This window comes from Monopterus albus, unplaced genomic scaffold (genome assembly GCF_001952655.1).
Source record: "Monopterus albus unplaced genomic scaffold, M_albus_1.0 scaffold26.1, whole genome shotgun sequence".
In the NCBI taxonomy this organism is placed as follows: domain Eukaryota; kingdom Metazoa; phylum Chordata; class Actinopteri; order Synbranchiformes; family Synbranchidae; genus Monopterus; species Monopterus albus.
Genome location: NW_018127906.1, coordinates 2,357,306 through 2,368,836, shown reverse-complemented (window position 1 = coordinate 2,368,836; position 11,531 = coordinate 2,357,306). Strand labels below are relative to the sequence as shown.

The 11,531-nt window shown below is 40.2% G+C and overlaps 2 protein-coding genes across 2 annotated transcripts in view; both read right to left on the bottom strand.

The window, feature by feature from the left end:
• Positions 1-36: 36 nt before the first annotated feature.
• LOC109957448 (testis-expressed protein 43) lies at positions 37-1,694 on the bottom strand (the record flags this gene model as incomplete). Its single annotated transcript, XM_020595340.1, has 3 exons — positions 37-1,119; positions 1,263-1,420; positions 1,491-1,694. Coding segments are annotated over 3 exons (408 nt in total), but the record flags the coding sequence as incomplete, so codon positions are not given.
• A 3,062-nt stretch (positions 1,695-4,756) lies between these two features.
• The window catches only part of gramd2b (GRAM domain containing 2B), a 15,207-nt gene continuing 8,432 nt past the window's right edge, over positions 4,757-11,531 (bottom strand). Inside the window, exons 9-14 of the mRNA XM_020595260.1 lie at positions 10,516-10,627; positions 9,793-9,927; positions 9,036-9,105; positions 7,901-8,005; positions 7,274-7,358; positions 4,757-5,037 (exon numbers count right to left, since the gene is read on the bottom strand). Coding sequence (XP_020450916.1) covers positions 4,996-5,037; positions 7,274-7,358; positions 7,901-8,005; positions 9,036-9,105; positions 9,793-9,927; positions 10,516-10,627 — 549 coding nt within the window. The 3' untranslated portion in view covers positions 4,757-4,995. The remainder of the gene's footprint in view (positions 5,038-7,273; positions 7,359-7,900; positions 8,006-9,035; positions 9,106-9,792; positions 9,928-10,515; positions 10,628-11,531) is intronic.

The window sequence follows — 11,531 nt, the reverse complement described above, 5'->3', positions numbered from 1 at the left end:
TCGTATGAAACAAAGATAACTGTCATCACTGCTGGTGACACACTAAGACATTCATACATAGGACGAGACGCGTGTGTGGTTGTGTGCGTGCAGCATCATTAGCATAGGGAACAACAGCTGCTTTCACTGGCGAAGTGTTTGAAGTTGAAGTCAAACACTGGACAATCAATCTGAAACAATACAACTACAGAGTGACAGGAACCAGTTTAACCAGTTTGACTTTATTCTTCTTTACACTTACAAGTTAAGATTACAAGTTGCGAGTTCAGCATCCCAGTGTCGCCATTTCTTTTACTGGATTACTTCTGTTAATTTCACAATATGATAATGAGGTTCACTGTGGAGACGTATCAGAACATTTTCAGTGAATAAACGGAACATTTTTAGGTTGTAAATGAATTATTCATATTTGGAAGCAAGAAACTAAAGGAAATCCTTATATATGTCAGTCATTTTTAGTTATTCTGTGTTTAAAGGATAAATTAATAGTTTTATTTTCCCATAAATACTTGGGGCACACCACAGAACCTGCCGTCTAACACACTACAGCATTAGAGCATTTAACTAAACAAATTATGACTCAAGTATCAAATATAAAGTTTTGTAAAGTCTGTAGAAACCACGACCTTTAACGTGCAGAACGTTGCTCTGAGATGAAGAGCAACAACACCGAGGCGGATCCTGGGGTCATGTTGTCTCAGACTGTCAGAATAATGTGGACTATAGAGAGAAAAACGGATCCACAGTGACGTGTTTCTGTCGGTTTCTCCACACCTGATACCTGTCCACACATTATGAGCACTGTCATGGTTTACATTTGTGAACACTGACACCCTGTGGAGAACATGGGAACTGCAGGAACAGGCTGAATGCAGAAGTAGATATACTCAGATTCTTTAGTCAAGTAAAAGTACTCCATTACAAATAATGGTATTAAAATCTTGCTTCAGTGTTTTTTAATGCTAAACAGGGGACTTAAAGTGTTGCCTTACATAAACAATGTTTAATGCACAGCTATGATGGAAAACAGAATATAAAGCAGATGGGATCATGTGTAATTGTGTGATATGTCCTCAGGTTTGGTAGAGCTGCCTGGTCGTCACCACAGAGCTGTTGTACCTCGAGGAAAACAAAGAGCACGAAAATATAATGCAATATTAAAAACGTTAGATGAAAACTTACAAATATAGCTTTTCCTGATTCCTGACTTGCCTTTTTTCTGATACAACCTGAATGCAGCATCAGTCTCTGAGATGTTTTACCTGGAGAAGTGGGAAGAGCGATGAGCCGTCAGTCCCATCTGGCTGACAGGTGGAGAGGAGGGAGAGGGGGAGGCCTGACTGTGGCAGAGACGCTTCCGATTACAGAAGCACAACGACTCCTCCAGAGGAACCACAGGGATCCCTGCCAGAGCTGCATTCTGACACACACACACCTGGTGAGTCTGAGTGAACAGGTTACAGGTGTTTGTTTCCTTCTCTGGTACCCACCTTCATCAAGAGCCTTTGGTTCTTCATGTCCTGCTTCCATGGCATCACATACAGTCTGGGGATCATGGGATGTCGGGCTGAGAACGCTGGGATGTGACAGCAGGATCGCCTCGGAGGGAATGTGAAAAGATAGATGACTTTCAGATTTGGAGCTGGTTCCAGATTTGTAAAATACCCAGAGTGACTAAGTTCAGAGCCCAGCAAATATCATGTCACAGTTTTTGAATCTCTACTCTTTTTTTACTCAAATAAATTCAGGTTTCATTGCTGCAGTTTTCTCATTCACTTTTATTAAAGGCACATTAACTAAGATTTGACACATTTTGCACAGATAATCTCAACCAACAGATAGCAACACTAACCCAGAGCTGGTTAAGTTAATAGTTAATAGTTCAGAGTTGAATAATAATAAGTAAATGACTCACAAACGTTGCTGAGAGCTCCCTGCAGTGTCAGCCATGTTTGTTGACTGTCAGAGTTGCTATAGAACCCCCCCCTCCCCCCCATCCATCACACCAGTGCATCATGGGTCTTGGGTTGGGTTACAGGAGGAGACTTTGGGAACTTTAAACTGACTCACTGAGGTCGACTTTAGCTTCAGTGTGGTTGGCTTAATGTGTCTGAGGTGACTGAACAGTCTGTGATGGAAAAGTCATCTAAAATGTCTGAGACTCTCCAGTGAGTTAGCTGTAACGCATTTCTTAAAAGGTAGTTTCATTTTTACTACATGACGTTTCTGTCACAACCTTATGTGTCTGTACTCTGAAAGTGAAGCACATACTGTACGTTGTTAAAGACCAGCGAGGTGAGGGCAGGCATGCGGGAGCATGCCAGCATCACCGACCAAAGACTTCTGTTCCCAAAACTTTTAGCTGATAAAACATTTAAAGGTGGAAAGTAACTAATTACATTTACTCAAGTACTGAACTCAAGTATAATTCTGAGGTACGGTATCTGTACTGTTTGTAGTGGATTTCTGTTTTATTGTACACTGCTGGATCTGAGTACGAATTTTATCCTCAATGTGTCAACATGCAGAAGGACAAGAGAGATGAACCTTGAACCATAAACCTTGAGTATTTCCATGTCCCGCTACTTCATCCTGTGACTCCATGTCAGAGACAAACCGTGTACTTTTTACTACACTACATGTACCTGATAACTTCAGTTCCTTTCCAGAATCAGATTAATCAAACCAAACCCAGTAGAACCATCAGACTCTATTGATCCCAGTGGGAAATCCACCAGCTACCCAGCAGGATGGAAAGTACTTTACAGTATAAGTATATAAGGTAGTTACCATCAGCTCCACCTTTACCAGCTGCAGCATTAAAGTGATGGACACAGTAATTAGTCACTATGATCCAGTATCAGAGACATTACTGGGACACGGGACGTTCTGCAGGACCAGTACTGGTACTGATGGTACTTTATTTTGATGCTAATACTTTTGTATATTTATTGAAATAGCATTTTGAATGCAGGGCTTTTACTTGTACCAGAGAATTTCTACAGTGAAGTACTGTTACTTTTACTTTAGTAGAGACACCGAGTACTTCTTCCACCACCGAAAAAGTTAGATAAGACGATCGCTGAATTCACGTCATAGCATGGAACAGGTGGGATAGATTCACGTGCTCACTGGGCGACCTTTGGATGTAAATATAGATGTTTATTTTTGAGTAATTTGCTTTTCATATTTTTACCCAACACATCAGAAATATTAGAGATTTCAGTCCCAGTCAAGTTTCCCAGTTATCACTGAGACTTTAGTATTTATAGTATTCAAGTCAGAACCTGGTAAGTACAGCAACTCCACTGGGAGCTGAATCCCACATAAATAACTATTAAACTACAGTAAGCCGATTTAACTCATCTATGATATAGGAAGAAAAAATAAAAAGAAACATTACAGCAAAAATAAAACTTTATTTCAAAATACAACTTTATTCCCCAACAGAGGGAATGCACACATCACTAAATGTGTGTACAGACATTGTGTGTCTGTTTTATATTTACACAACCACAGTGATCCTTGTCTCTGTAACAGTCTGCTGTATAAACTGGAAGATGAGGCAGAATTATCAGTAAACACACGGTTACAGCTATATGTCAGTTTTCAGTCGTTGCATGAATACAAACAGTTTATTTAGGCAAGTGAAAAGTTCTGTGTGTGAGCAGTAACAGTGTGAAAGGCTCTATGTGAGATCTGATGATCATCTACTTTGATACCACCCGGTGACTGTGTTAAGAATGACACTGGCCCATCAACCCTTATTCTACAAACTGGGTGAGCAGAGAAAAACAAAGACAGTGAACAAAACTGTTTTAGTTCAGTGTCTCCAGAAAAGCAAAGAGCACATCACTGTCCATCAGTGGAAATCTGCCAGTAACCAAATCTCCAAGATTTCCTAATTAGGTGCTAATTAGTAAAGTTGATGTCTTAAAGTGCAGCATTGATTTTTCACAATAAGAATTTAAATTTAGATATATACACACATTTCCCAAAGTTTTCTTCCAGATTTGCATACAGTTAATGCTTTTTATGTTTGCCCTTGTTCTGGGGACGAGCTCAGGAGGTGACAGTAATAAAAGCAAGCTGCAGATATTTTCTGACTGAGGAGAGGTGAAGTCACATCACAGTATGGACAACACAGAGTCTCACAGAACTGAGGCTATAACGCACAACCAAACAGCATATCAAAAGATTAATCACGATGATAAAACATAAAGGATGACAACCCTCACAGTGATGCTGTAGGTTTGACGTGCTCAACAGCAGTTTGTGTTAAACTTTGTGCCAGTGTAGGGTTAGGGTTACCCTAATTCCACCTAAATGTGAAAATCAATATCAGCCCCAATACAAGAACATACTTCTGCTGAAAACATCAGTGGAACCATCTTGTTAGGGCCCCCTAAAGTCAGATATCTCCTACATTACATTACAGGTTAATGCTCCTGGTTCTTCTAGTTTACATCTGAACTGACAGTAAATACACCTGTAGGGCAGTTCAAGGTAAACATGAGGAAACCAGGGCTGGGGGCTGAAGAGTAGCTACAAAACCAGATCCAATGAGCTGCTGTGGGCTGAAGGTCAGAGCTGGTTTCAGTCTTGACAGACGTGTGTTTGCAGCCAAAAACATCAGTGTATTGGCCAAACTGGACAAAGGTCAGAGATAAATCCAGCACTCAGGACCTTGATCTCTGCACATGTATGTTACTGTAAACAGAAGGTCCAACTAAGAAAAGCTGAGGCCAGAAAACTTTCAACATGTTCAAGGTAAATACAACAGTAGCTGAGAAGGTCGACTTCGTTCCACATAGAGAAGAATGTGAAGTGGTCCTGCTGGGTCGACACAGGTGACCTGAGCTGCTGTCAGCAGGTGTATGGTTTTGTTTGTGTGTATCTCCAGTGAGTCCAGTACACCTCAGTATTGTCAGGCTGTAACATCTGCTAAAATGACCTATGTATTTACAGAACTTTACACAGCGGTGTGTGGTGAGTTCAGGTAGCTTCATCCAGTAGCCGCTGCAGGTTCTTCTGCACCTGCAAGAACAGACAGTGTTTTACTGAACTGTAAACTGTACAACACAACACGCACATGCACATAATAATAATGTAAGTAATATCGTGTGTTTATTAGCCCCTACTAGCCTGTAGCTAGCCCACTGATCTTCTACCATTATTAAGATTTCATTCAGATATTTGGTAAGTAAATGTTTCCTGTGAGATGAGAAGATCAATACCAACCCCACACCTGCACACTGGTTATGGTGCTGGAGCTGGAAGCTGAGCAGCCCAGTCTCACATACTGGGACTAGAAGCAGGTGGAAACAGCTTGGCTCACAGTTCAGATGTGCACCTACAGTATCAGCACTTAAAGTTTGCTAATTGTTGTCTTTAGTTTGTTTCATGTGGACACAAATAAAAATATTACAACTTGTAGGTGCAGCATGTGCGCCTGCCCAGCATGTCTGTGCTGCGTGTCTAGCTTGTCAGGAAATAGCTCCAGCATGTTCCTCCACCTAAAACAATCATGTTTCTGATGGTGTACATATGAAAGAAAAGAGGCAAAGTGTTAGTGAGCTTTTAGTGGTGTCAGTGTGTTGTTGCTTCTTGTCTGGCTGGACAGAGTTTAAGCACCTTCTGACTCCAGCACCTGGAGTCCACCTGACTCTGGACACACAGACAGGTTGATCATAATCCTCCCATCTCACGCTGGAAAGACACTACGTGGATTTCTCTAAATGCTGAACTCCTCCTTTAAAGCCATGTTCATGATGACATAATACATAATGTTGTCTTTAGTTTAGTTATTTGATTTATTTAATTATGTTCTACTGCTTCTTTTTCTGATTAGGTAACATGCTCCATCTTCCTTGTTGTATTGGTCTCTGGCCACTCAGCATTATCTCCTGTTTAGGGCTCAATTAGCTATTTGGTTATGATGAAATGTTTTACTTAAGGTTCGTGAAGGTCAGATGTGTTGTTTTCCATAAATGTGCAGGCTGGGGTAGATAATTGCACATTTAGGGTCAATAAACTAATAAGAAATATTATATAATTTGACATAAATAAATATACAGTACCTGTTTCTGGTCATATCAGGATCCTGTTTTAAATGACCCACAGAGTAAAGTTTGTTTTGTTACGTTTTAGATTAAATTAATGCAATTTCCGCTAAACAAGGAAGTTTTATTTTGATAGGATAACAACATGTAAGAAAAGGCGGCAACTTGACAAAAACAGGTAAAGGTGGAAAATACACCGTGTATGCAGATTGAATGGGGAAAAGAGTGTATTTCACTATCAGCTCCAGTCAAGAGTGGCGACAAAGTAAACCTATGTGCTTCTAGATGTGTGTGAATTTGTATATACCGGAACTGCTAGTAATTTTAGCATATTAAGTTAGCCAATTGTCGGTGTTGCTAACATTAGCCATGTGCTACGACCAGAGCACGCAGTCGTAATTGCTGTTTCCTGTTTGTCCAGCTCTTATGACGTGGGTTTGATGAGCAAGAAAATAAAGTATCTGACCATCAGTGAAAACTTATATTTTTTGGACTGGTACGTACAGTCCGTGACAGTTTTTAAAGTTAACGCAGCTTTTTGCTCATCACGAGCTGACGTGATAAAGTTACACTGACCAATGAGAAGCGAGCTCTTCTTAGGGTGACGTTCACGCTCCTCTGTTCACTGATCAATGACTCTAAATGTTTGATTAACGGCGATTAGCGTCTGGTTACACTTTGCTCACTGGAAACGTGTCCTGCTGACCTGTTGTGGACACAGTGTGCGGTTTCACATGTTGATGACAAGATGCTAGGGAAGGAAAAATAGCCAGAACACAAGTATCTACATTTTCTCAAGTACTTGAGAACTGTACTGAGATGCTTCTGCTTTATATTCTCCCTCTACCTTTGATTAAATCTTCCTGAAAAAGAGAAAGTAAGTGACAAAGACAGTGGGCCTATGGTGGGCACCAACCCACACTTCTTTGGTTATAAACAGTGGAATGGATTTGGGCTAAGACTGTGATGAGGTCCAAAATCATGACTCATTAAATCATATTCACAGCCTGAAGAGTTTTTTTGTAAAATGGACAGAAGGTTTTTTTTTGGTTGAGGATGCTCCCACAGATCTCCACGTGTCCCCCCTGCCTGACAGCGGTGGATGTTTCAAAACCAAACAGCTCAGTTTTTTAAAAAACCACTCAAATTATTCAAACTGAGGGCTTTTCCTCTGGCTTAGACCTTTTGCAGGCTCAGACAGACAGACTGACCTTCTCCAGCTTCATCAGGTTGATGGTCAGCAGTTCCGACACCAGTTCCACGTTCATGTCAGCGCTCCGTCGCAGAAGGTTGCTCCTAGAAAATCACATGATGGAGGACATGAATTTATCCCTTGGACAAGATTCAGATCAATCCATAAACAGCCAGAATCAGTCAAATAATGAGCTAAATCATATAATCAAGTTATTTACAGCCACTAGGATTTATAAAGTAATACTGTCCTGTATGAGTCACTGTGGGCTACAAGAGAACCAAGACCTGGAAAACAACTAGATTTATTTTTGGCTGCAGTGTGAACAGAGCATTAATATATATGTGTACAATGTGTATGTATAGAGGGTTTTAATAACCTTTGTTTTGTTTTGTTGCTTTTTTGATGCTTGAACATCACATGTCTTGTATTAGAACCAAAAGGAAACCAGAACTTCTAGGTTTTGTTCCAGATGTTTATTTTAAAATCACCGATGTTTGTGATCTTACACTGGTTATATTGATGTTTTTCTAGTTCTTTCAAATCACTTTGTATGAGTTCTAGTTTAAGTTTAACATAATGTATAATAGTATAATCTTAATTTAAGCTTTTTTCAGTGTTTTACATGCTTGGGTGGTGAACTCACTCCTGCTGGGTGAACTCAGAGATGGGGCCGAGCGCCATCAGTTGCTGCTCCAACGAGATGATCTTAAACGCCAGGTAACAGGAAGACAAGACCAGGACACACACTCTGAGAGGACAGAAACACACAATCACGATGCCACGTGTTAGAGAAGTGAGCATCGTAGTTTGCATAGTTCAAGACACAAACACCAATGGAAGTAAATAAATCAATGAAGGAGCATGAGAAAGACATTATTAACATTATTAAAATTACCAAGTGAATTAGTGGATCAGTGAATGTGTACATTTAATTCATTTTGTTTGGTCAAATTGATCCCTCATGTCATGATGGGTCTAATTGACCCATTATAAAGTTAAAAAACTAAAAACACTAGTTAAAAGTATTTTATTGGTATGAAACCTCTTCTGCTTGGCTTAAATATGTGTAATCAACCCATAAAATAAAAATGGTTCATTTCACATATTTGCAACCTACCCCCACATGTTTATATTACAAAGATACTGTTCAGGTCAATTTGACCTGGAACAGAAGACGTGTCTCATGTTAATTTATCAACATCACTTCATAAAAAGAAAAGATTTCAAAATGTAAAATAAAATTTAAAAAACATCAGTGTCATGTAAAAATAATGTATTTTATATGTAGGACTTTCCAATGTACATTAAAAAAAGTTTTAACATGCATTTTTTTAAATGAAAAACGAGTGCATTATCCTCATTGAACCATAATCTGTGAGAGGTACAGAACACCACTGAACTAAATAGTGATTGAAATGGTTAGTAATGGTAAAATTAACCCAGGAACATCACTGCTGTTCCTGAGAAATGAACATAACAGGTGGGTTAATGGATATATAATGAATCAGACTTTAGTGAGCATGTAAGACTGAGTGCATCAATGCTAAAATAAATATATATGAAATATAGATGAGTGAATGAATGTGTTAATATACAAGAAACAAATAAATAAAAATACATTTGAGTGCACAAATGAATGGCTGAATGGTATTAAATGAGTAACCGACTGATCCAGTGAAGAGAAATTAACTTAATAACTAAGGAAAGAAAAAATTAAGGAACCTACAGTAATCATTTAAACCATTTAGGAATGAATGAATTAATGATGGTGCACTCACAGAAACAGGTAGATGAACAGCAGAGTGTTGAGAGACACAGGTTTCACAGTTCTGCTGTCAATCACCACATCTGAGCCCAGAAACAGAAAAGTTAAAGTGAAACTTTCATGTCTCTGAAGTTTGGCAGGATTTGTTCAGTGCAGTTTTTTTCCTATAGATTTTTAATACACAAAGTTTTGATGCTTTGCTTTTACATCAAATTTTTAAACATGTCAGAACTGAGAGAAAGCAACAGTTGTTCAAAATCTGTGTTTAATGGGCACTGGTGCCATGGTTAAGACTGGTCACATGACAGCTCTCCTGTTTAAATAAATAAAAGAAATATGTTCAGTGAATTAGCAAACTCCAGTTTTGTTCTTTGTGTATATTTATCTACAAACGTGTTGACTTCTTTAGTTTCTCATTGGCTGAAAATAGGTCACTGGCTGTACTGTATGTGTCGTGTTCATGGGCGGTGCTATGAATAACAAGATCATTATGATAAATGATAAGTAGAATGGTATAAGATGTTCTAACATTAAAAGAGTCCATCATGGAGGAAAATTGTTGGAGTTAAAATAATAATAATAATAATAAGTGCTGCCTGCAAACTCAGACTCTTGCCTGAACTGTAAGAAAGGAAACTTGGGTCAGTGCAGACTAGTATTGGATAAAAACATCATGACTTGACCCTCGGTGGTACAGGTTTGGTCAAAACCTCTGGGGTCTGTTCCACATAACCACACTGGCTGATACTACAGACAGAGAATTGTGCTACCGGCGTGGTGTGGGTGGTGCTGCTGCTTGTCCGAGCTCTGCTGGTTCTTGGCTGCATGCTGACAGTCTGGATGTGCAGGAGGTGCAGCGATGTCCGTGTGCTCCAACACATCCAGGAATGGAGGAACAGGGAACTCTGCAGTGTTGAGGAGAGGAGGGGAGGCAGCGTGAAGAAGACAACTTTCAACTAGAAAACCAGAGAGCAGCCTCACTTTGAGCAGCTGAAGTGTCATTGTCTCAGCTACAGTATGTAGTGAATGGGCCCTGCACGACACACCAGAGCTCCACTGCTCAACCCAGTCCACACTGGAGCCAGGTGTTACATTACTTCCACTACTGCTCAGGTGTAATGAAGAATCCTGAATACCAAGTGCTTAGTGAAATACAAAAGAGGAAGAGGAGCTTAATAGTCACAGAGCTTTGAAGTGGGACAACAGTGTGTTTCATCATGTACACACAGTCAGAGGAGGAAGTGCCAAGAGCCAGAACCAACACCAACAGGTGAGCCTGAGTAAAATAAATATAGCACACAGGAGGGAAATGAAAGCAAACATTCGAGCCCCAGTTTCTGCTGAGGGAAAGTTTTAGACGTTAAGCTTCATGGCAGGCGTTTAGTAAAAGCTGGAGACGAGTTTCATGAGTCATATTTGTGGATCCTCAGAAATCTAAGCTATGTGTAGTGTGTAACTGCAACGCTGCTGCTTATCGGTTTGTTGACTAGTACCTGCTATCTTCTCATAGTCGGGGGTCTGAGAGTCAGAGCTGCTGCTCTCCTCCATCTCCTGCCTCCTCTGTCTCACCGCTCCATCCAGGTCACTGAAGTCACCTGAAAACCTCTGCAGAAATCCACAGTCAGTATGTTAACTGCTGTAGCTGAGTGCCTGAACATTTAGTCCTTTTTCATGTTTGTCAGGAGGCGTTAACTGTCGCCTTCACTCACAGTGTTTCTTACACCCCCCCAATCCACAGGAGGAGTAACTGTGTTGGTCCAGTCCAGTTATAATACGCTGCCAGCGTAGGGAAACACACTGCCGATGCTACAGGCAGGAGAGATGATGATATAACTACAGCGGCTGTACAGAGCTGCACTCCTGCTGTTGTTAAGCCACACAGTGCTGACGTAACAGATGTGTTTCCAACGCACCACGATGCACTGATATAGTTGACAATGGTACAGAATACTACATTGTAATACAGCTCAGTCACTCGCTGTGCATCAGAGGGAACACACACAAATCCATTACATTATGGGGCCTGTCTGGGCAAAAGGTGGATGATGTTGACATCTCATGTTTGGAAAGCAAAGCTGAGCAGTGCAGAATAGCTGATGCTGAAGGTCAGAGATAAAGAGACACACAAAACAAACACTCGGATTCACTATTTCTGGGTGTAAACAACAAAGCAGCTCAACACATAACAGCATGGTGCATGTGAACTCGAACACCTCTGTTCCACCAGCTACTGTAATTCAGTGTGTTTCCTGAAAAGCCAAAACATGTTCCTGTGTTTTTTTGTCCACATTTCAAAAGACATTTCCCCAAAATCAGATCATTTTTACAGCTGATCTCAGGAAACTTTGATAAGCAGCTTTTCTTTTTAAAGGTCCCCACAGTGCCACGGTAATATAAGATACAGCTATTAATTAAAAGTATGTTTCTCTACCTTCCTTTTAACACCGTCAGACTCACTGAGAAGGACACTGTAAAGACACTTGTGGTGAGGTTAACTCATCAGTTCAGC